This window comes from Topomyia yanbarensis, chromosome 3 (assembly GCF_030247195.1).
Source record: "Topomyia yanbarensis strain Yona2022 chromosome 3, ASM3024719v1, whole genome shotgun sequence".
Taxonomy (NCBI): domain Eukaryota; kingdom Metazoa; phylum Arthropoda; class Insecta; order Diptera; family Culicidae; genus Topomyia; species Topomyia yanbarensis.
This window is the reverse complement of record NC_080672.1, coordinates 111,634,468-111,657,490: the sequence shown is the minus strand read 5'-3', so window position 1 is coordinate 111,657,490 and position 23,023 is coordinate 111,634,468. Positions and strand designations below refer to the sequence as shown.

The following is a 23,023-nucleotide window of genomic DNA, read 5'->3' as shown; positions in this document are numbered from 1 at the left end:
AATTATGTAGTTGTTGTTGAATTTCCTATCTATCATGGCATGGTAAGTTTTTCGCGCTTTTCTCACACAAACCATCAGGCAGTGCCTTAACAAGTATCGCAAATGTTGCTATTCAAACGTCTGGATTTTCTTGTTGGAAGGAGATTCTTTGTCCCTGTGGAGTGCACATAAGAACTTCTGCTTATGGATCCAACCCTTTTTGGCCCTTCACTGCCGTTATACGCTTAATTGTCCCATGTCCTATGGGATTCCCTATATACATGGGTCAAGTATGCGTAGAACGGCAGTTCATACAGCGATAAATTGAACGTCGTTTGCTAACAACATTTGGCTTTGCTGTTAAAAGCAACTGCAGCCACTGGCGTAGCCCTTGCACTGATCGTGGGTTCACTACATCATCATCAGTGAACGTCAATACTACCCATTAGAATATCGAAACGATTTTTTCGCCTGTCTTTGTATTAGTTTTTCACGTAATTCAATGTAATGCATACTATGATGCTATAATGCAAATACAACAATAAGCTACTTTTTACCACCACAACTAAGATTGATTTGCATTTGAGCCTTAAAATATAAAATATTCAAAATTTCAAAAAATTTACCTAAAATTTCAAGACAACCCAAAATGTTCTTAAAAACAAATTGTGAAAATAATTCACCAACGAATAAAATCAAATCAAATCGAAAGCCAATTGTCCAAACAGTTTAGATTCCATTAGGGATAGTGTGTGACTAGTAGTCCAGTACGCCCGTCGCTATAAATGAATATTGTTCACGAGAACTATGCAGATCTTATTATTTGCCTTTGACATAGTACCTTATCGGACTAGAAACTTAGTTCAACCCGTTTTCATCAGGCCAAAAATTGCATGCAACTTCGTAGGCGCCAAACAATATCCCGTTGTATCATATGAAACCCATCTTCATTCGCTATTTCCAACAAATGCTTTATCACCGATAAACCACATTTCCAGGTACTGTGCCTTATCAGCGCAATCGTCACTGCGCGTCATACCACCCTGACCGGCATATTCGTGGCCCACGCATGCAGTATTTCAGTTGTTGTTCAAAGGTTGACGTATAAAGAATCCAGCTGTACTGGTTGTTGTATAGGCATCAATAGAGCCAATAATCTTGGAATTGAAGCAAGTAAGATTATTATTAGGAGTGTAAAAGATAAATTCAACATTCACTTTATTTTGAGCATGAACTGCTCAGCCGAATACATATGAAATTAAATTGCCTTAAACTACACTTAAACAATTCGGATAATGTTGAGACTACATGCAATAACTTAAAAAAAATAGAACAAATGGGAAGTCTTTACTTTCGGATTATCACTAGTTGTGCGTTAAAACCTGTAAATATAACATGACATTGCAAAAAAAATCATTCGTATCAGATTCAGCTGATAAGCGCGATCCAACGTTTATCAACAGCATGATACTAGCTTATCGTATACGTTAACTGTACGAAACGCACCATTAATTTGGCAAACTCATTCCAAGAGGAGCGGCCGTTGTGACAGACAGTATGGTGAAAATTCGCCCTCTTTCGGATGCACTCAGCAAGAAAGCTCATCTGGAGTTGAACGAACGACCCGAACGCATCGAGGAAGATTTGAACGCCCTACGGCAATGGATCGCCAAGAGTCCCCACATCCGATCGCGGATCGATGATCAGTTTCTGGTTTGCTTCCTCAGAGGATGTAAGTACAGTCTGGAGCGAGCGAAGGAAAAACTGGACATGTTCTACACTGTCAGAACAATGTCACCGGAGCTGATTCGGTCCCGGGATCCGCTGGATCCAAAGATTCTAGAAATAATCCGGCTTGGTGTCGGACTTCCGCTTCCGAACACGGAAACTCCCGATTCACCCCGAGTGCTGTTGATTCGGCCTGCTGCCTACGATCCGAGTTGCTTCACTATTGAGGAGGTGATACGTATTAGTACCATGGCAAATGATATAATGATGATTGAAGATGACAATTTTGTAATAGCTGGACAGGTGAGTGAATGTGTTGCGTAGCAACCGAGATACTAACTAAAACCTACTTCATTCATAGATTGGAATTTTGGATCTGGCCAATGTGACAATGGCTCACTTTCTACAGTTTACGCCGAGCTTTGTGAAGAAAATGACAATGATGAGCCAGGAAGCATCCCCGTTGCGGCAGAAAGGATTCCACTATATCAATACTCCACACGGGTTTGAAGTTGTGTTTAATATGTTCAAAACATTCATGAGCGAGAAAAACAAATCTAGGGTGAGTTGATTTCTGTTTGCTTCTGTACATTTTGTAGGTAATGTAGTTTTTTTCAAAAGCTTTACGTTCACGGACATGATCTGGACTCACTGTATCGACACGTTCCCAAACGATTGCTTCCATTAGAATATGGAGGAGATGCCGGACCAATACAGGACATTATCGATCAAAGCGTAGAAAAAATGTTATCCTACCGCGACTACTTCCTGCAAGAAGACCAGTATGGAACTGATGAGAGCAAACGACCAGGGCGACCAAGAAGTGCTGAAAGCCTGTTCGGTGTTGAAGGATCCTTTCGGAGACTCGAAGTGGATTGAGTTTCTAGACCCGGCGTACTCTGTAATAATATACTCATGTTTTTAAATATATCCAGACGACTGTAGTTTGCTGTTTTTAAACTGGGGCTGTTCCGCGTTTATCAGGTTAGACGCGAAGAACGATCCTTTGCCGGTATCCTCGGTAGTAGGCTTCAGTTGAGATGATCTCGTTTCAACGGAAATCGCGGTTAAAGCATCATTTTTTGGGTATGCAATCCAGTCGGAACGGTTAACGAGTTGATCATTTGCACAGGGACCCCGAGGTTGCAATTTACTGATGGCAACCACTGCAGGTTGTTTTTGGGAATTCATCTAAAAGAACAAAGTGTTATTGTCAACCAACAATAGATAATTTTTTGTTGAGTACCTTATTCAAACGATCATTATCCCAGAAGCATCTCCACACTTTGGTCTTATTGTAAGCCCGCCGGAAGTTGTCATTAGTCAACCCATATATCAAAGGATTGATTGCTGCGTTGAGGAACATCAGATAATGGGACGTGTACCAAAGGATTGAAAAGTCCAATCCTAATTGATTAGTTCTTTCGTTTACAAAACGGTTATAGCGTATGAAAACTAATGTTGTGAATGGAATTCGAAATAAAATGAACACCACTAATACTATGAACATGGATTTGACCACTTTTCTCTTATAGCGCACTGAAATAGGGTGTTCCCTGTTCAGAACCCTTTTTTCGTAACGATCCAATTTCAGGAAAATTAAACTGTAGCAACAAACCATTACCAATAGTGGAAACCAAACGAGAGCAGTGATCAGCACGTGCCAGTACTGAGGTAAGAAATTGGTATTTTCTGCACAAAATGACTCCAGATAGTTGTTCCACTGCCGCTCCTTATAGGTACGGAAGACATTCAAGGGTAATGCTAACAGAAAACCGAAAAACCATGCACAAAACACTAGGACCGAAACTCCTCGAGTAGTTAGTCGGGAATGTCTAGGAAACACAATAGCTGTCAAACGATCGTAACTGATGGCGCTTAGACATAGTACAGACGTGATCAGCAATGAACCTAAAAATACACGTAGTTATATTCGTCAACCATAACAGTTTCTATTAGACAAACCTTCCAGAAAACCTTCTAGTTTACATCCAACTTCTCCCATTACATAGTTTTGATAGAAGTCATGCACCATAAACATGATTGGACATATCACGACAGTTGCCAAATCCGCAACAGCCAAATTCGCAATCAAAATATTCGTCGGTGTCCTCAACGGCCGGATGGTACAGATGATGCACAGTAGAGCAATGTTGCCGAAGATGCCAAACGTGATGACGGGAATGAAGGTTAGAGTTTTGAGAAGTAGCTCCCAGAATGGAATTATGTACCACATCTCTCGTGGATAGTCGTAAATGCTGACGTTCATCTGAAAGTTTAAAATATTTAACTGCCAGTTACTAAACGGCACTTGCGATTATTGCTTTTTTCCTAGCTTGTAATTTACCGATGCCGGGTGTTCATTCGTGATACAGTTTGCGAGTAATCCTGACAATATTGCTGAAAAATTCATGTTACCCTTTCAGCTAATTAGAATTCAAATATCACGAACTGATAGATACATTTAAAGATACGATTATATTCAAATCAATTGAAATAGTGTTTAGTTATTCCAATAACTTTTTGCAATTGATGTGCATCTTTTTTACGGATATTTCTTTTTTTTGTAAATGTGGGCATCAAACACTCTGAAGACATTTTTTATCCCTTCCTAATTTTCATAACTTTGAGTAAAATTTTCGTGCATAGGCCCGTACGCAAAAGGGTGAATAGAGGGAGAGGAAGAGGGACTGGAGCGGTCAAACTCCCGCCCAAAATGGTTTTAAGTTACATTTAGAAATCGAATCCTGCTCAGAGTTCTGATGCCATCCTTCTATCATAATCCAAAGAAGGATTACAACGAAATTCTTAGCTTGAGTTTGTTCGATCACCCTGGTTACAATCGCGTTATTTATCTGGACTATCTGACGGTGCACAGAGAATGAATGAATGATATTCATTGATTATTCCACAATATCGACGCCGGCTATGCCCAGACATAGATCACAACAGGAAAGTGAAGGCAAATGTCATGGGACGAGAGAAAGTGTTAGTAGAGATACGGATTTGATTTGTAAATTGATCTGGAGTTCGCATGTATGGGACCATTCATAAATTACGCAACGCAAAAATTGCCCAAAATTGACTCCCCCATGTAACAAATTGTCACAAATTTCTGTATACCCCCCCCCCCCCCCCACTTCCCCTTTTACGTAACGAATTCCTCGAAAAAAATTTTTTTTTTTCAGTAAAACATGTTGTTCAATACTCACCTCTAATTCTCCAATACGAACCTGAAATGAAAATGAAATTTTATGTTTTGTATATACTTGTAAATACTTACCTAGATTTAAGAATAAGTGAACTAAACTAACCCTAGAAACAAATGCAATGTTAAGATACTTACCATAAGATTCACACTTCAAACCCATTGTGCGAGCATAAAGCAGAAATGGATTCTGCATCGCGAAAACCGCTGTCAATCAGCTGTACCATAAAACAGACGACGAATGTAAACAAACAACATAGAATAAAAACAGATAGTAAAACGCAATCGTTGGTGTCGGTCGCAGAAAAACAGTTTTTCGAGTTTTCATTTTCGCGATATCCAAAGTTCCCTACAAACCCGTTCATTTCGCGCGCGACAGCTGAAAGTGCAGTGGATGCAGAAAAAGTCCTGATTCAGCAGGTGAAAACGGCAAAAAACTTTCTAAAAGATCCAGAAAGTAAGAAGAGTGGTGAAGTGCGTGAACATAAATTTGGTCCTTCGAGCCGGATCTTGAAGAAAAAGTGCCCGCGAGTGAACAGAAAACTGCCCAGAATAGGCAAAAAGTGAACGAAAGGTGCCCAGAAGAGGCAAAAAGTGATTGTAAATTGCCCAGAATAGGCGAAAAAATCGCAAAGAACGGCCCCGCTGAAGACGGGTAGAGCCAGAAAAAGTGCGCGAAAGGTGATTTTCGGTAGCGTCCCCAAGCGGCAAACTAGCCATTTTACGCGGTAGTGCAAACAAAACCGCATAGTGTTCCCTCCAAGAATCCACCATCGCAGAATATTTACATCGTCACAACGAGTAGTGCGTGCGAGACACAGCCAGCTGACGATAGCGTAGGTAGTGTGCATTGTTTACCTACTGCCTGAACGGTGCGCGCCGTGCTGGAACGTAAATATTTCTGAAGAGAGATTTTCGAAAAAGTGTTAAAGTTTCGCGGTGAAATTTTTATTTGGCAAATTGACTGCTCGGGTGCATTTTGGATTCTTGGAGGTTGAAAAGTGCGTGAGTGAACGGGAATACGGCGCTACCGAAGAAGAAAATGGCCGACGAGAGGAAATTCAGTGAGTTGGAGCTGACGAAGCAGAATATTGTCGATTCAATGGCTTTGTTGGAATATTATGCGAAGGAGTTCGACAAGGACAGTAAGTTTGCGGGCCAAGTAGAAGCGTGGGCGGAAAAGTTGGAGAAATTTTACGACGAGTTTCACCGGACGGTGGTGAAATTGGAGATGTTTTCCACCGATAAGGAGCCAATCGACCTGAAAAAGGAACGGCAGTTGTTCGACGGTCGCTATTATGCTCTTCGGTCCTTCTACTTGGCCAAACTGGCGAAGAAAACACGTTCTCCCCCTTCTGCCAACCCCGCACCATCGAGACCAATGAACATCAGGCTTCCGGAGCTTAACCTACCCAAGTTTAGCGGTAAGTTGGAAGACTGGTGTGTTTTTCGCGATTCATTTGAATCCGCAGTAGGTTCCCGGAGCGACATCAGTGCGGTCGAGAAGATGCACTATCTGAAGGGCCTCGTTCAAGGAGAGGCAGCGCGCATTCTCGACCCTATCAAAATAAGCGAGCAGGGCTACAAGGACGCTTGGCGAACGTTGCGGCTGCGTTTTGAGAACAACCGGCAGTTAATCAAGTGTCACATTCGGACGCTTTTCGACACTCCAGCGATGCGCAAGGAATCAGCTGAAGATCTGCTTGCGCTGATCGATCGCTTCGAGCAGCAGATCTCCGTTCTGAAGAGCTTGGGTGAACCAGCAGACCGATGGAGCTCTATCCTGGTTTACCAGCTATCTATACGCCTCGATCCTTGTACGCTCCGGGAATGGGAGAACCACTGTAGCAAACTCGATGCTGACAACATCGCTTCGGTTCTGGGAGGAACCGCCGGCACATCAGAGGACACAAGCACTGGTGCGTCAACTTCAATGCCATCATACGTGACGATGGTAAACTTCCTCCAGAACTACGCTCGAGTTTTGCAAGCAGTTTCTTCAGCCACTTCGAACACCGCTCCTCCTCGCAGCAAGCCAAATCCGACATCCAAGCTAGCAGCCTTTCCAGTCGCAGCTACACAGCAAACTGCAGTATCCAGTACACCCTCTTCCAGCGCCAGCAAGCCGAAGCCGTGCGACAAGTGCGGTGAGAGTCACTACCTGTACAGCTGTCCGGAATTTCGGAAACTCAACCTTCGCCAACGGATCGATCTGGTAAGACAGAAAAACCTTTGCATTAACTGTTTGAGATCGAGTTCCCATTATGCCCGGAACTGTTCTGGGTCAAGATGCCGTACATGTACCAAGAAGCACCACACGCTTCTTCATACTGAGCCCTCTGACGACAATCCCGCTTCTGGTCAAGCCACCGGATCAACTTGCTGTGTTGCCCTCCAGCCGACTCTCACCGCAGCATCTGCGCTGCATGCTCCAAACTCACTGTCACCCCAGTCTGTTTCGCAAGCTCCCATCCAGCAACCGTCTACCTCTACCTCAATCGCAAACTTATCCCACATGCATGCGCCTTCCATGAGTTCTCAGACTGCCCTCGTATCACATACTGGTGAAGTGATTCCTGGAACCGTTTTCCTTCCGACGGCGCTAGTGAATATCCGTAACGGTAGAGGTCGCATCGTCACTGCTCGTTGCTTGCTGGACTGTGCTTCCCAACGCAACTTTGTTTCTGGGGCTCTTTGCGAACGACTGCAGCTTCCTCGCATCCGATTGCCGCATGCTATCCCGATAAGCGGAATCGGAAACACTACAACGCTGGTTGAATACCAGGCCACGATAACCATCTTCTCTCGAGTCACTCCCTTCTCCGTACAATGCTCCATGCTCGTTCTGCCTTCCATTACCGTCAAGCTGCCCCAGTCGGCGGTAGAAGCCCGCCACTGGCCGATTCCAAAGCACGTGGAGCTTGCAGATCCAACATTCGCTGTTACTGGCGACATCGACATGATTCTGGGTGCCGCCCATTTCTTCCAAATTCTTCGATACGGCAGGATATCGCTCGGGGAAGAGTTACCGCTTCTGCAGAATACAGAGTTCGGTTGGGTCGTCTCCGGAGAGTGTTTATTGGAAAACCACGATCACAGCGATCCACGCAAGTGCCAGTTCAGTAATCCCTGCACAATCGATGAATTGGTCAACCGATTCTGGCAGCTCGAAGAAGTCCACGATGCAAAGGGATGGTCTCCGTCGGAACGATACTGTGAGGAACATTTCTTGAAGAACACCACCCGCAACTCCGAAGGCCGCTACGTCGTCAAGCTTCCCAAGCGTGACGAGCTGCTTTGGCAGTTAAAGGACAACAAATACAACGCCACCCGCCGCTTCTTCTCTCTAGAACGCTCACTCGGTGCGAGTCCCGATAAGAAGGCGATGTATCAGCAGTTCATCCACGAGTACGTGAGATTGGGACATATGCGGGAGATTGGCCCCGATGAAATCGACGCGCAACCGCAATACTACCTTCCACACCACGCTGTGATGAAACTCGACAGCACCACTACAAAGCTTCGTACCGTATTCGACGCATCATGCCGCTCGAAGTCCGGTATCTCGCTGAACGACGTCCTGCTTCCTGGTCCCACAATCCAGGACACTCTCGTGACGATTGTCCTCCGTTTTCGAATCCACCAGTTCGTGATATCTGCGGACATTGAAAAAATGTACCGGCAGATTTTGGTCCATCCCACCGACCAACCGCTGCAGCGAATTCTCTGGCGCGACGATCCCGAGGCTCCACTGAAGAGCTACCAGCTCCGCACCGTCACATACGGCACAAGCAGTGCTCCATTTTTGGCAACTAGGGTGCTGCAGAAGCTCGCCGATGATGAAGGGCAACATTTTCCGCTGGCGGAACCCGCTGTCCGCCACGACTTCTACGTCGACAATTTGCTGTCCGGTTCTGACGAGGCTGAATCTCTCGCCGTTACCTGCAACCAGCTCATTGCAATGCTCGCATGCGCAGGACTTCCTCTCCGACAATGGTCTTCGAATTGTCAAGCTATTCTTGATACCATTCCGTTGGAGCTCCGAGAGACGAAAACACTACTCGATTTGGACCACGAGTCCTCCGTGACTGCACTTGGCCTCCGCTGGGAACCGTCGACCGATTTTCTTTCGTTCAAGACGCCGAATTGGAAGGAATGCACGGTTCTGAACAAACGAACGATCCTCTCTCAGATCAGCAGTCTTTTCGACCCCTTAGGTTTGATTGGACCGACCATTGCAAAGGCGAAAATCATGCTGCAGAGTCTTTGGAAGCTCCATCTCGACTGGGACACACCCGTGGCTAACGGATTCGCTCACGAATGGCAGGAATTTCACCATAAGTTTTCAGCACTTGCCCACCTTCGAGTTTCTCGCCATGTGTTACGTCCGGGTTACGACCGCTTGGAGATTCACGGGTTCAGCGACGCTTCAGAGTCTGCATATGGTGCATGCATCTATCTCCGGTCAATACCTGCCGAGGGCCCTTGTACAGTTCGCTTGGTGATTTCTAAGTCCAAGGTCGCTCCGATGGGGACTCAAACCATTCCACGCCTCGAGCTATGCGCAGCTCAACTCCTGTCCAGACTTCTGAAACAAGTTCAGGACAGCATCGACATCACCGCAACCACATATCTGTGGACCGATTCTTCCATCGTCTTGAACTGGATATCCGCAACTCCATCGACATGGAAAACGTTCGTAGCCAACCGAGTGGCTGAAATCCAAGAGCTGACGTCTCACGCCGTTTGGAATCACGTCCCATCCGAAGACAATCCCGCTGATCTCGTTTCTCGAGGAATGGACCTCGATGAACTCCTTGCCAGTGCACTGTGGTGGAACGGACCGCAGTGGCTGAAACTAATATTCGGTCCTTGGCCAGCGAAGTACGTCGTAGCGACCTCAAACTCAGACCAACCGGAGGTCCGACAGACTATTGCCCTTCCGGTCGTGAGCGTAGAACCGTCAGATATCGTCGATCGCTATTCCAGTCTTCGTCAGCTACTTCGGATCGGCACACTTCTTCGACGTTTCGCCGCTAATTGTCTCCACCGTAAGAATCACCAGCCTATTCTTGTCGGCCCGTTGACGGCTCTTGACATTGATCGCACTCTGCTCAATCTGGTCCGTCGCATACAACAGCAGTACTTTGCCAACGAGATACGCCAACTTGAAACCGTCGGAAAAGTAAACCGTAAATCCAAGCTACGGTATCTGCACCCGACACTCGTAGACGGCATTATTCGTGTCGGCGGCCGGCTTCACAATGCAGCGATACCTGTCGACGGAAGACACCCGATCGTCCTCCCCAAACATCGTCTCACCGACATGATCGCCACGAGAGAACACCATAAGACGCTCCATGCCGGTCCCAGCTTACTACTATCCTCGTTGCGCCAAAGATTTTGGCCCCTCGGCGGACGGAACTTGGTTCGCAACATTGTTCACGGCTGCATGGTATGCGCACGTGCCAAACCCAAGCCGTTGCAGCAGCTGATGGGGGATCTGCCATCTGTTCGGGTCAACCAGGCGTACCCGTTTCAGAATGTTGGCGTTGACTTGGCTGGGCCAATGTACGTGAGAACGTCACTCCGAAATAAGAGATCGCCATTCTTCAAAGCCTACATCACCGTATACGTATGTATGGCTACCAAAGCCGTGCACTTGGACCTTGTGTCGGATCTGACCACTAGCACATTCATTGCGAGCCTGCGAAGATTTGTTGGCCGTAGAGGAAAGCCTGCGCATATCTACTGCGATAACGCCACTAACTTTGTTGGAGCACAGCGAGAACTGGAAGAACTGCGGAAGCTTTTCCGAACTCAAGTTCACCAAGATGCCGTAGCAAACGAATGCGCAGACAACGGAATACAGTTCCACTTCATCCCACCTCGCTCTCCCACATTCGGTGGAATCTGGGAAGCCTGCGTGAAATCCGTGAAGACCCTGCTTCGCAAAATCCTCGGAAATGCCCACCTAACCGAATCCGAGCTGCAAACCGCATTGATTCAGGTCGAGTCAATGCTAAACTCTCGCCCAATCACGCCGTTGCCGGACAATCCATCCGATGAGCTTGCTCTGACTCCAGGACATTTCCTGATTGGTCGTCCGTTGAATGCGGTACCTGATCCAGATTGCCGTGAAGTTCCTGAATCCAGGTTGTCTCGATGGGAACGAGTACAACAGCTAACTCAGCATTTCTGGAGTCGTTGGCACAAGGAGTATCTCGCCACCCTGCAAAGTCGCTACCGCTGGACAGAAGCCATGGACAATCTAGCCGTTGGTTCCATCGTCGCTCTCAAAGATGAGAGAGCACCGCCGTTGAAATGGCCCCTGGGACGCGTGCTCAGCGTTCATCCCGGCCCTGACGGCCTTGTTCGTGTCGCCACCGTGAAGTCGACCTTCGGCATCGTTCAACGCGCCATCCCGAAGCTCTGCTTACTTCCAGTTGAAGTAGCGCCACCCATCGTAGCACAGAGTCCCGCACCAATTAGCAGCCCTACGTCAACAACGCCAAATGAAGGCCCTTGCTCAGGGAACCGAGCCGCCGGACGAGATCCCGGCCCTTGCTCAGGGAACAGAGCCGCCGGACGAGATCCCGGCCCTTGCTCAGGGTACAGAGCCGCCGGACGAGCTCCCGGCCCCTACTCGGGGAAATGAGTCGCCAGACGAGATCCTGGCCCAAGCTCGGGGGTATCGAGCGGTTCGTGGTTCACCTGTAAAGAACCAAGCCTCGCCGTGCGGGTTCCTAGAACCCCCGGCTGGGACTTGACTCAAGTTAAGTACCCCATCCTAATTTGTCAAACCAACAGTTCGCGTACAGATGTTCCTCCTTTACAGCACACCACTCCCGGACAGTATCCTGCAGTCGGACCCGACGCACCTCGAAAAATCATCCTGGAAGCTGTAAGGAGGCCTGTACCGAGAAGACGAATCCAGGTCTTCATATCCCGTTGAACGTCAGTCATCGCAAGAAGCTCGAACTTCCGCCGCTAATGCCCGTTGAATTCCTTAAAATTTCATTGGCGGCCGGAATGTTCAATACTCACCTCTAATTCTCCAATACGAACCTGAAATGAAAATGAAATTTTATGTTTTGTATATACTTGTAAATACTTACCTAGATTTAAGAATAAGTGAACTAAACTAACCCTAGAAACAAATGCAATGTTAAGATACTTACCATAAGATTCACACTTCAAACCCATTGTGCGAGCATAAAGCAGAAATGGATTCTGCATCGCGAAAACCGCTGTCAATCAGCTGTACCATAAAACAGACGACGAATGTAAACAAACAACATAGAATAAAAACAGATAGTAAAACGCAATCGTTGGTGTCGGTCGCAGAAAAACAGTTTTTCGAGTTTTCATTTTCGCGATATCCAAAGTTCCCTACAAACCCGTTCATTTCGCGCGCGACAGCTGAAAGTGCAGTGGATGCAGAAAAAGTCCTGATTCAGCAGGTGAAAACGGCAAAAAACTTTCTAAAAGATCCAGAAAGTAAGAAGAGTGGTGAAGTGCGTGAACACATGTTACGTAACGAACTAGCTTACTCCCCCTCCCCCTATGAAACAACATGTCACAATTTGTCGTACCTCCTCCCCCCTAAAAGCGTTACGTAATTTATGAATAGTCCCTATACAAGATTTAGGTATCTCTGGGCGTCCGGTCACCAGGAGACTCAAAAAATGCTTTAAATGCGTTTTAAGAATAACGTAACGATAAATAGCGAAAAAGCGTGTCATGTACCATTTGACTCAGTTCGACGCGATCGGAAAAAAGTCGGTATGTATGTGTGTATGTGGCAAATAACGTCACTAGTTGCTCTAAGAGGTGACTGCACCGATTTTCACAAACATAGTCTCAAATCAAAGATACAACCTTCCCATCGGCTGCCATTGATTTTTTTTCCTGATTCGTCTTGCGGTTCCGAAGTTACGGGTTGAAGAGTGTGGTCAAACAGCAAATTTCCGTATGAACTGCCACCGCCATGATATAATGCAAAACTTATTAAAATGAGTGCAAAATTAATTGGATTTGCCAGTTTAGATCACTAATGACTAACAAAAGCCGCTTTGACCACATTGGCCACCTACGGCGGCTCTCGAATCAGTATAAGCAGGAACTGAAAAATGTTCAAAGAGGAGAGGAAAGGAACATTTTAAAATCAAATTCTTGGTGCCAAAAGTCATCAAAAAGCATGAACGGCGAGTTTTTATGTAACCACGTATTGTAATTATTGTATGTATTTTCATATATAGTGGCTTTCGTGAGTATTTTTTGCTCTCGAAAAAACACTATATTTGAAAATAGATTTTCAAGAACTTAGGTGAAGTGATTTTTTAACGGAATAAACGATTCAATTGTTGGCACGGTGTTCCTAAAACCGTTATTAACAAAAAATTACCATAAATTTGGCATACGGCATTAGAAAGATACAGTATCCAAGCATCTTCTCAGTGAATTTCAAAATGATCCATCGAGAGATTCGAGAGATATGGCGATTTGAAGTTTTATGATACGTTTCATAAGGCTACCAGCAAACACCCATGGCTTTGGTACTATCTTTATAAACAAAAAAATATTTGTCTACTTATTTGGTACTTGGCATTCGAAAGATATAGTAATCAAGTATATCCCCTGCAAGTTTGAAAATATTTCATTGACGGAATCGACAGTTACAACGGTTTGGATGTGGTATGCGGTCATAGATGAGTTTTCTACCAGACTTCAAGCGTTTGTCCCATGGATTCCCATATTTGTCCATAGACTATTTAGATCGTTTATACGTGTCGCGGTTTTAAAAGGAAAACCTCACCATTGAATTACATTAATATAATGCACAAAAGGTGTTATTTATATGGCGCACTGAAAAAATATGAAAATAGGGTTGTCTACCAAACGTTCAATATAATGCGTAAATTAAAAAAAAATAAATAAAAGTTGGAATGTTTACTTCAAAAGGCCATATCTCAATTATTGAACAGGTAGACGTTTCAATAATTTTCATTAGGAAGATTATAAAATAGAGTTGCCTACTTCAAACAATAGACAACATAATTATCTTCAACTATATGTATTATCACTATTTAATGAATATCTTTATATTCAAAACGACTACCTATCAATTTCTATACATTAGTTGAATGCACCGAACGCAAACTACAAATCATGGAAAAATAAAACCATAAATTCAATACATATATACAAAAATATGAAGGTATTTGCTGATTCAGATTAATTTATGATATGATACGCTTTTGTTGGAAATTTTGTACAATCGTGATTCGCTGGTTGGGTTGCCAGATGTTAAAACTGGTCAAAGAAGATGTTATTAGTACAAGTTCATCTGCTCATATCTCTAACTATTGTCAGGTTTATTGTCGAATTGAATTTAACATGAATTCGACATTCAGATGTTTTTAGTTCGACAATGGACTAACTTGTGGAGGTCCAACTAAAAAGCGGCTCCTGTTAAAAATTGAGCGACCATCGAATCACGACTGTGTTAGTTTCAACATTTCATATATCCACAATTCGTAGTATATAGAAATTGCAATCAACTAGTATATAAAAATGGATAGGCCGCTATTTTTAATACAAAAATATTAACTAAATAATGATAATACATATAGTTGAGATCAATTATATTGTCTATTTATTGATGTAGACAACTCTATTTTATATTCTTCTTAATGAAAATTAACGATGAAACGTCTACCTGTTCAATAATGGAAAAATAATTACAATCGGTCAACAAACCATTGAGATATGGCCTTTCGAAGTAAACATTCCAACTTTTGTCCATTTTTTTAATTTACGCATTATATTGAACGTTTGGTAGACAACCCTATTTTCATATTTTTTCAGTGCGCCATATAAATAACATCTTTTGTACATTATATTTATGTAATTAAATGCTAAGGTTTTCCTTTTAAAACCGCGACACGTATAAACGATCTAAATAGTCAATGGACAAACACGGATTCACGCTTGAAGTCTGGTAGAAAACCCATCTATGACCGCATACCACATCCAAACCGTTATAATTTTCGATTCCGTCAATGAAATATTTTCAAACTTGCAGGGGATATACTTGATTACTATATCTTTAGAATGCCAAGTACCAAATAAGTAGACAAATATTTTTTTGTTTATAAAGATAGTACCAAAGCCATGGGTGTTTGCTGGTAGCCTTATGAAACGTATCATAAAACTTCAAATCGCCATATCTCTCGAATCTCTCGATGGATCATTTTGAAATTCACTGAGAAAATGCTTGGATACTGTATCTTTCTAATGCCGTATGCCAAATATATGGTCATTTTTTGTTAATAACGGTTTTAGGAACACCGTGTTAGGGTAAAGTGGTCGGTCGCGGCCATTTTTGTGGCAAATTCTGAATTCTCTATAACCAATCAATATGAGTGTTTTCGAATCGGGCTTGATGAGTAGATACTAGAGATTGATTTTTGCCACCATTTTGAAAACCAAGATGGCGACATCCGGTTTAGCAGAACTCTCTATATCCCAATCAATATGGATATTTTCGACACCGTTTTTATGAGTCGATGTCAAAAATCGATGTCTGATGCCATTTTGAAATCCAAGACGGTAACATCTCTATTTTAAAAGTTCCCAGATTGAAGGTTTTCAGATTTATCAATAGGAAAAAAATCGTTATATCTATTATGACGGATTTTCGACTATAGCTTCGACATGTTGGATTTTTGTATGGATTTAGAGACATCCTACTATTACAACCTTTGCAAATGAGAAATATCCACATTGTACGGATTCATATGATAACTTTTAACTAAATTTTTAAGACTCCGCCATCTTTGTTTTTAGAATGACGGCGAACATTACCCAAATAACCACCAAGTATGTACTTGTAAATGCAGTAAAGTCCTCTGTGCGATAATAGAAACATGGTGATAATAGGTTCATCACCCTATGTGTGAATACATTCGTTCCTGTTTCTGTTTCCTCGTGTTGTTGCTTCGGTATCAATAGTGGCAATTCATTAGGTTGGGGCGAAGGTAAGTGAACCACTTTCCCGAAGCATCCGGTCCCGCTGAAGGTGACCAAAGTGGTCAATGTAGGCTTGATTGAGCATCAGTGAGCTGAAGCTAAAGTTCAAAGCAATTTACATTTTATGCAGTTTTGTATCTTTTAGATGAGCGACCGAAAATAAAAGTCGCAAAGATAGAACATGCTTCGCAAAACCCGTTTCAAACATATTACAATATAAAAATCGGAAATAAACTTCAATAATAAAAATCGAACAGAAATCCTTCAGCATAAGAATCGCTTAAAAAGTTTTCACCCATAATTTGTATCAAATCACTTGAGTCTGCGGTATGCCCAGGAAAACGTAAAGTGCACTTTATTTGTGCTGTCGGAACAGACAAAAAGTTAAGTCACGTTAAGAAATTAAACTGCTGAAGTAAACACAATAGTCAATTAAATAAAATACTTCGGCAGGCAATATGCGAACAATGAAAACTATAGTTCATTTAAGAGTTTGAACGACGCAAAATGCTTGGTGTAGAAGCTTTCCGTGACTTAACATTGTGTCGGTTCAGACAGCATCAATTACTAAGTCACATTACAATTGTCCGGGCATGCCGCACACTCCGGTGATTGGTATTTGATAAAAATGCCAAAACATACTGATTCCTGTCGTAGAAGACAAAGAGCTAGGTCGTCGGGAAACTCGAAGTTTATTCTTATGATCCTGTTTCACTCTTTTCTAAACTTTCTTCCTTCACCTCTGTGCTCTGCCTTGAGTAATCATATTATGGCTCATAATATAAAAAAATACTGCACACCTTCCAGTTCCTTGCTAATTGAATGTCGTAGCAAATAAATAGAAAAAATGGATTCACTCTTAGTCCTTAATAAAAAATGAAAAAAGTAGCAATTAATCGAATTTTAATATATTCACAATTGCATTATCACTAGATTTTTTCCATTATGCTTATAGGGAAGGATATATATATATATATATATATATATATATATATATATATATATGTTTCATTATATTTGAAAGTTCAACTGAAACTCCAACACATTTTTTTTCTAAGAAAACTTCTAACAACGGCTTGAATGTATCGATACTATTGTGATTAGATTACACCCAACAATTATTTCCACCGCACAATAGAAAATCTGTATCGATATTATTCCACCTGAATTAACTGCTCAATGAAAACTGACAGTTTCCAACAAAACAAGCTAATTATTCAGTTTACTAATCGATAATTTGCATTACAAACAAACGATATGATTTTTAATCTTATTTACCCTAACTGAAAACGATGATCGACTCTACCAAGAGCGGGAAAATCTAACCACGATAGTTTACTTCAATGTATTATACGGTTTGATACAAAATTGCGCACTGAAGAATTTCCATTACACCCGTTCGGTAACAACAGCCGTTGAATAGAACCGTTTTCGTACTTTTTCATTCACTTTGGGAAGGCTTTCAATATATGCGTGAATATGCCAATAAGAGGAATACTACTGTCATGAAACTCGATAATAATCTGATAAGCTGTGATATGCCCCTTCGCTTATAGAACTATGGATGTGATCATAATTTATGCCACGATTATATACAGTACCTGACCATATTATTATACTTATAGTGTCCATTTTATTCTTGCTGTAGCGAGTTTTGTTTTCGGTATGAGTGAGGCGCACCAGTGAAGTGTTTTATTCGGAGCAATACAGGGGCCGTTATTTTTGAATATTGCTCAATCCACCCTAGGGTTCGCAAAGTAGAACATTTATTAAACGAGCGAATCCAGATTAGACTGACGGAAGTCTTCGTCGTGTAATTTCATCAATTACGTTATGCTGTACATTAAACATCTCAGCCATGGCGAAATGCTTTATTATGCAAAACGTAGTGAATTATAACAATGCTAAAATCAAGATCTCCGCTTATATGGACGATGACAAAATTGATGTACGTCCACTTAAGGAGAGTGACCAAACCAATTCCTTTAATGCGAAATAGAAAGCGTTATCAGTTCTAAAATAACGCTGTTTACATAAGGTGCCAGTTCTGTAACAAGAAGACACATCACGGAAAACTTTACACGAGAACTACTAATGAAACAACATCAACTGCAAGCAAATTAAACACATACCCTTCATCAATATCAACTAAACCACAGACAATCAAAGCTGCTGGTCAGTAAAACAATAAAACTCACGGAAAGTTTTCCAACCCCCGTACTACACCTATTACTTCTAAATCAACTGCCAATACCACCAACGATAAAGCAAATGACAAAACACACGGACTCACGATCAAGTCCACTCCAACAAATAATCAAAATCAGCCAAGTGTGAAAACCTATACAATATGAATTACGAGGACAGCACGGACGAATATTGTAACTAAAGAGCAGACTAATTAACCCTCAAGCAGCAGTAGGCGACGCAGCTAAAGGATCTCCTCAAAGAAAGTGAATCTCTACGCGAGGGAACAAATCGCGTACACCGATCGGATGACACGCAATTAAGTCGTTTTATTCATTTTTATGTACACAGTGTAAATATTGTAAGACCCGCGGTTCAGTTATACTAATGCATTGAGCCGTGCCAAATAAACGAAATAGTGAAAACAAATAGCAATATTTTTTCAAAATTCCATGCACGATTACAAAAAAAATTGTAAATTCTATGTATACAAGTAAAACACTGCTTTTAGATAATTAATTTGTGCACAGACTGACTTAAAAATGAATTGAAAATATCTCATTTTATAAGATTATTACAGCACTAACTACTAAAAAAGGCCGAAAACTCGAGCACTTTTTTAAAAAATGAATAAGATATTTCACCATTATGATAGTACCATCCTGTGCAGAAATAAGGAAATATTTAACTTTTTTGTATCAGATAAAAATTACGGCTTGAATTGGCAGTGGACAGCTATTTTCGTCCGAGTCCCTTATCACTTATTTTTATAAAGTAATAATCAGCAATACCATCTTTGAAAATGATCCAACTGGTTATGCAACTAATTTTTTCCAATCTTATTTTGATGCAACTTAAGCAGTCTTCATTTCGCTATATTCTAAATTGCAAATATTTTGTGGTATGTAATTTTAAATGTTCTTTGTTTTGATGACATTGCAAGAGAACACTTATTCACCGGTTGATGCTAATGGAGCTGACATTACTTTAGACTGAGCAAACTAGTGTCTTTGTTTGTTTAGTGTTTAGTTAACCAACTAGAAAACTAATCTGGTGGGAATTTAATGCGCCTGAGGAATACGCATGGTCTTGTCTGAGTCAATGATGTCTTTTGAATTATGTATGAGGGCTCAGAGTTCACAATTCGCGAGAGAAATTCAAAACCAGTTACCAATTTTCGGCAGTCATATCAACACAAAGAACAAGTCATACTCATTGGTTTACTTTTAGTCTATTAACTCATCAATCAATTATATTAATTGTTCTAATTGTTCTTATAGTATTGAGTACCTGCATATGCTTTGGAGTAGTACATCCACTATATTATTGTTATGTTAATCATTTTTCTTCATGAGTATAAAAATATTATAGTTTGATTATTAACCAAAAAAGTGACAAGTTAGTTTCTTTTCGCACTTATTTTTTATATCTTGTTTTAGTACTTAGCATAAAAAACCGCACACGTGTCATCGTTTGTATATCCGACATACAAAATTAGTCGTTTCAGTTATTTCAGTAGGGCTTATTTTATACCGTTTAAAATGTGCCTTAGGTAGCATAACAAGAAGAAAGAAATCAATACATAATTGTCATTAATAATAATAATAATACCAAAATTCATGCACGGTAAGTAATGCGTGTATTGTGAACCTGTCATTACACAGATAAATGTTTCGATGTCTTGTATTGTTTTTGGAATGCCGTGATTCACCGAAATGAAAGAGCAAGGAATAATGAAATCGTTCACATGCCGTTTGATTCAGTTAATCATAAGCAACACTCCCGGATGTCGGCTGCCCGGAGCTGAAATTTCTTTTTTTACAAACTGAGCATTTCCAAATTAATTCAATAAACGATATTGCGCACTTCCCACCAACCTGGACTCCGCACTTTCAAAGTGCGAGTGATCAAACTGCTACTGAAAACTGCGAGCTGTCAAAACACATGTATTTCAAGTGATAGAGATGGTACTTTCATAGACAGACCAGTCGAACTAACCAGTCTATGAGAAGAATTTAATAGAAGAGTAGTAAGTGCGCAGTGCGGTTAGAATCCAGTTGTTAGTGCCACAAACAATAAATTTATCATAAAATACCTGCAGCCGGCTGCCCACTCTTCAAGGTGAATCCAGATTTCTGCAACTCGACCCATTCTACTAACCAAAACTTCTTCCCGTTGCAAACGTGGAGATGCAACGGTATACATGGTCTCCATAACAACGCTTGTCACACTAACATTCCTCCCTCTCCCCGATGACTGTACAGACGTGGCCGGTTCCGTTAATGGCATTTCAAAATACAGAACTCTCTAAACGTGCACATTGAGAGTGGATAGCTACTCCCAAGCCCCATTCGTTGATTTTCTGTACAATTTCGCTTGTTCTGGTCAATCACGGAGTAGCAACGACGAATTGTACGGTCATCATGCTCATGCTCAGGTAAAAAATATGGGCTGAATTGTGCATGGAGTTTGAGCTGTTCGCAGCGATCTGGTTTAAAAATCTGCCATTTTTATCTATTTTGACATTCAAAAACTTTTTTTGTTTAGTTAATATTTGTTAAAAATGCATAAAAGATAATTTATTTCTCTTGTTTTTGACGTAGGACTACGTCTTTGTTTTCGATATGGGGGTGCACTCTGCAAATTCTACAAAAATGGTATGTAACGAAAAGTGGTCCAATTTTAAACGCATATAATTCAGCCATCTTACGATAAATTTTCAAATTTTTTTGCACAAATCGCCCCGAAATATTTCTAAGAATAGATTCCAATAGATAAACCCAAAGATTTTTGATATCATAGCATTAAAAAATTAAATAATATACAACCTTGTCAAAATATCGCGCATTAACGCACAGAAGGTAGCGCTTCCCAAGCCCTGTACGACGGATTGGTGTACCTAGCGCGCAACGCTTCTATGAATGACGTCATCATCGACTATTTAAAGAACGGACTTGGCCAGACACGCTCAGTTCCCGCAGTTGAACGGCTGGCGAAGCAGATCACTGCGCAGTGTTTTTTACAGCCAGTGTAGCTGAGCTAGAAGTCCGTTACACTGGCTGTGGAGGGACGCTACCCTGTGTCGTCCAACAGGCGACCGCTCCAATTTTATCAATTCTGTAATTTAAAAGGAATTTTACGGAACTTGGTGAATTTGGCCCCACTTGCAACTGGTATAATCAACCTGCACAAAGTGTTGCATAACGCAGGGCTGTTTTTGGAACAAAATCATTTAGCCCTTCGCTATGCAAAATCATGATATTATGACATATGGGCTAAGCGCGGCCGTTCCTTTCAATCGGGAAAGGCCGCGTGGAATTTTGGTGAAACGCGCTAATAGTGTCGTGGTGGTACTAGTTGTCTCTTTCGCTCTACCCATCATCATCAGCGTTGACTCATTTTGCATTGTGCGCTAGGGTTCAATGTTTGGGGCGAATGTGTTGTTAGGTAGGGGAACTGGCGGTAAAATGAACACGTTAATACCATGTTCACACTACAGAGTTAAAACATGTTATAATAATTAGCAACAAGAAAAAATGTCTTCAAGATAGCGTTAAAACACGTTTTAACTCGTAGTGTGAACGTAGTATAAGCAAAGTCATTATTTTCTAACTAATAAGTGAATGAGATATTACGATCACCTTATATGTTTCTTGTTAGACATGTTTTGTACATATCTGGTAAAAATACTTCGCCATAAACACATTTTTTCAAACATGATTCTTGATTTCTAAACATGTCCAAAAATGAGACATGTTTATAGCGAGTGGGTAAAATGAACATGTGGCGGTGGTAAAATGAACAGCTTCTGGTGACCTGCAAAATGTCCTGTATGTATGCAATGCGCAGCGTTGGAAAGCATTTTCCGATCAATGCTAATATCCCAACAAATCATGAGCTTTGCATACACACAGGGCATTTTTCAGGCAAAAAAAAAATTGTCACGGAAGAATTGAATTTTCATGCCGTAATATTAACCATTTTACAATCCTGTGGCATCGAAACACATCTACAAACTTGGGGTTATCCATGGGTATTTGAACTTTTAGTATCTGTTTGAGAGCAACTAGAAAGCCTGTTCTATACATGAGATGTGATTATATTGTCTAAAATTTGATTTTTCTTCACCGGTCCTAGTGTTTTTTTCCCACACACTAAGTACTAAGAAAATAAATATTTTACATTAAGTAGTATAGTCCTACGTCTACAGTTCGTGCAACCCCATAGGGCTGCCCCTTGTAGTTTTTTCATATTAGAAAAACCCGAATAACAACTTTTTTAAAACCCTTTGATGAGACAGTCCCCCTGATATAATAGAGTGAGTATGTACTACCAGATATTTACATATTCAAAATTCTTTATTAGTGATGATAACTTGGTTAACATTGTTTTCTTGTCCAGTTTTCTGTATCTTACCATGGCACAGTGGCCGGAGACCAGACAAAACCTATGTTTCCAATATTGATATTTTTTATTTTTCCTAGATTTCTTATTTATTGAATGACATATTTAATAGCAATTTAAACATCGCTGTATCAGACAATTCTAATGAAATTCAATTTCGAAATCAAAGTATCTATCCTGACTTCAAAAACATGTTGCTCTTTCAATTATAATCCGATTTGAGCACAACTAGTTTCATTTTAAAGGGTAAATGCCTGTTGAACTTTGTTGATCATTTCAACAGGTTCGCCCAATTTGATTTGAACTATGTAATATTACTACATATATATCTTAAGTGGGTTGATAGCAAATTATTTTTTTACAAATGTATGCCTTACAATCAGGTGAAACATTCGGAACGGTCACTTATTATACTTTCTACGCGAAATCATCTCTACTTTTCGAATATCAAGGTCTCGTTTGTGCATTTTTGCTCGGAGGGGT

General features: G+C 41.4%; 3 protein-coding genes across 3 annotated transcripts; 2 read left to right on the top strand and 1 right to left on the bottom strand.

The window, feature by feature from the left end:
- Nucleotides 1-1,058: 1,058 nt before the first annotated feature.
- Nucleotides 1,059-2,666, top strand: LOC131689631 (retinol-binding protein pinta-like). Its single transcript, XM_058974862.1, has 4 exons — nucleotides 1,059-1,152; nucleotides 1,512-2,010; nucleotides 2,069-2,269; nucleotides 2,329-2,666. The coding sequence occupies exons 2-4, from the start codon at nucleotides 1,537-1,539 to the stop codon at nucleotides 2,584-2,586; spliced, it is 933 nt and encodes a 310-aa protein (XP_058830845.1). The 5' UTR covers nucleotides 1,059-1,152; nucleotides 1,512-1,536; the 3' UTR covers nucleotides 2,587-2,666.
- Nucleotides 2,629-17,286, bottom strand: LOC131689630 (somatostatin receptor type 5-like). Its single transcript, XM_058974861.1, has 4 exons — nucleotides 17,228-17,286; nucleotides 3,673-3,976; nucleotides 2,954-3,618; nucleotides 2,629-2,898 (listed from the first exon to the last, which is right to left on the bottom strand). Exons 2-4 carry the CDS (start codon nucleotides 3,974-3,976, stop codon nucleotides 2,629-2,631), a joined length of 1,239 nt encoding a protein of 412 aa, XP_058830844.1. The 5' UTR covers nucleotides 17,228-17,286.
- LOC131687144 (uncharacterized) lies at nucleotides 5,958-11,573 on the top strand. The gene has a single exon (XM_058971195.1). The coding sequence runs from the start codon at nucleotides 5,958-5,960 to the stop codon at nucleotides 11,571-11,573; it is 5,616 nt and encodes a 1,871-aa protein (XP_058827178.1).
- Nucleotides 17,287-23,023: the final 5,737 nt, after the last annotated feature.

What these genes read in the sequence shown, in the direction of transcription:
- LOC131689631 (XM_058974862.1), top strand. Translation starts at nt 1,537, where the DNA reads ATGGTGAAAATTCGCCCTCTTTCGGATGCACTCAGCAAGAAAGCTCAT. An exon ending in ATTTTGTAATAGCTGGACAG is followed by an intron (nt 2,011 to 2,068) that starts GTGAGTGAATGT and finishes CTTCATTCATAG; the next exon opens with ATTGGAATTTTGGATCTGGC. An exon ending in GCGAGAAAAACAAATCTAGG is followed by an intron (nt 2,270 to 2,328) that starts GTGAGTTGATTT and finishes TTTTTTCAAAAG; the next exon opens with CTTTACGTTCACGGACATGA.
- LOC131689630 (XM_058974861.1), bottom strand. Translation starts at nt 3,976, where the DNA reads ATGAACGTCAGCATTTACGACTATCCACGAGAGATGTGGTACATAATT. An exon ending in ACTAGAAGGTTTTCTGGAAG is followed by an intron (nt 3,619 to 3,672) that starts GTTTGTCTAATA and finishes GTGTATTTTTAG; the next exon opens with GTTCATTGCTGATCACGTCT. An exon ending in ATAATGATCGTTTGAATAAG is followed by an intron (nt 2,899 to 2,953) that starts GTACTCAACAAA and finishes TTGTTCTTTTAG; the next exon opens with ATGAATTCCCAAAAACAACC.
- LOC131687144 (XM_058971195.1), top strand. Translation starts at nt 5,958, where the DNA reads ATGGCCGACGAGAGGAAATTCAGTGAGTTGGAGCTGACGAAGCAGAAT.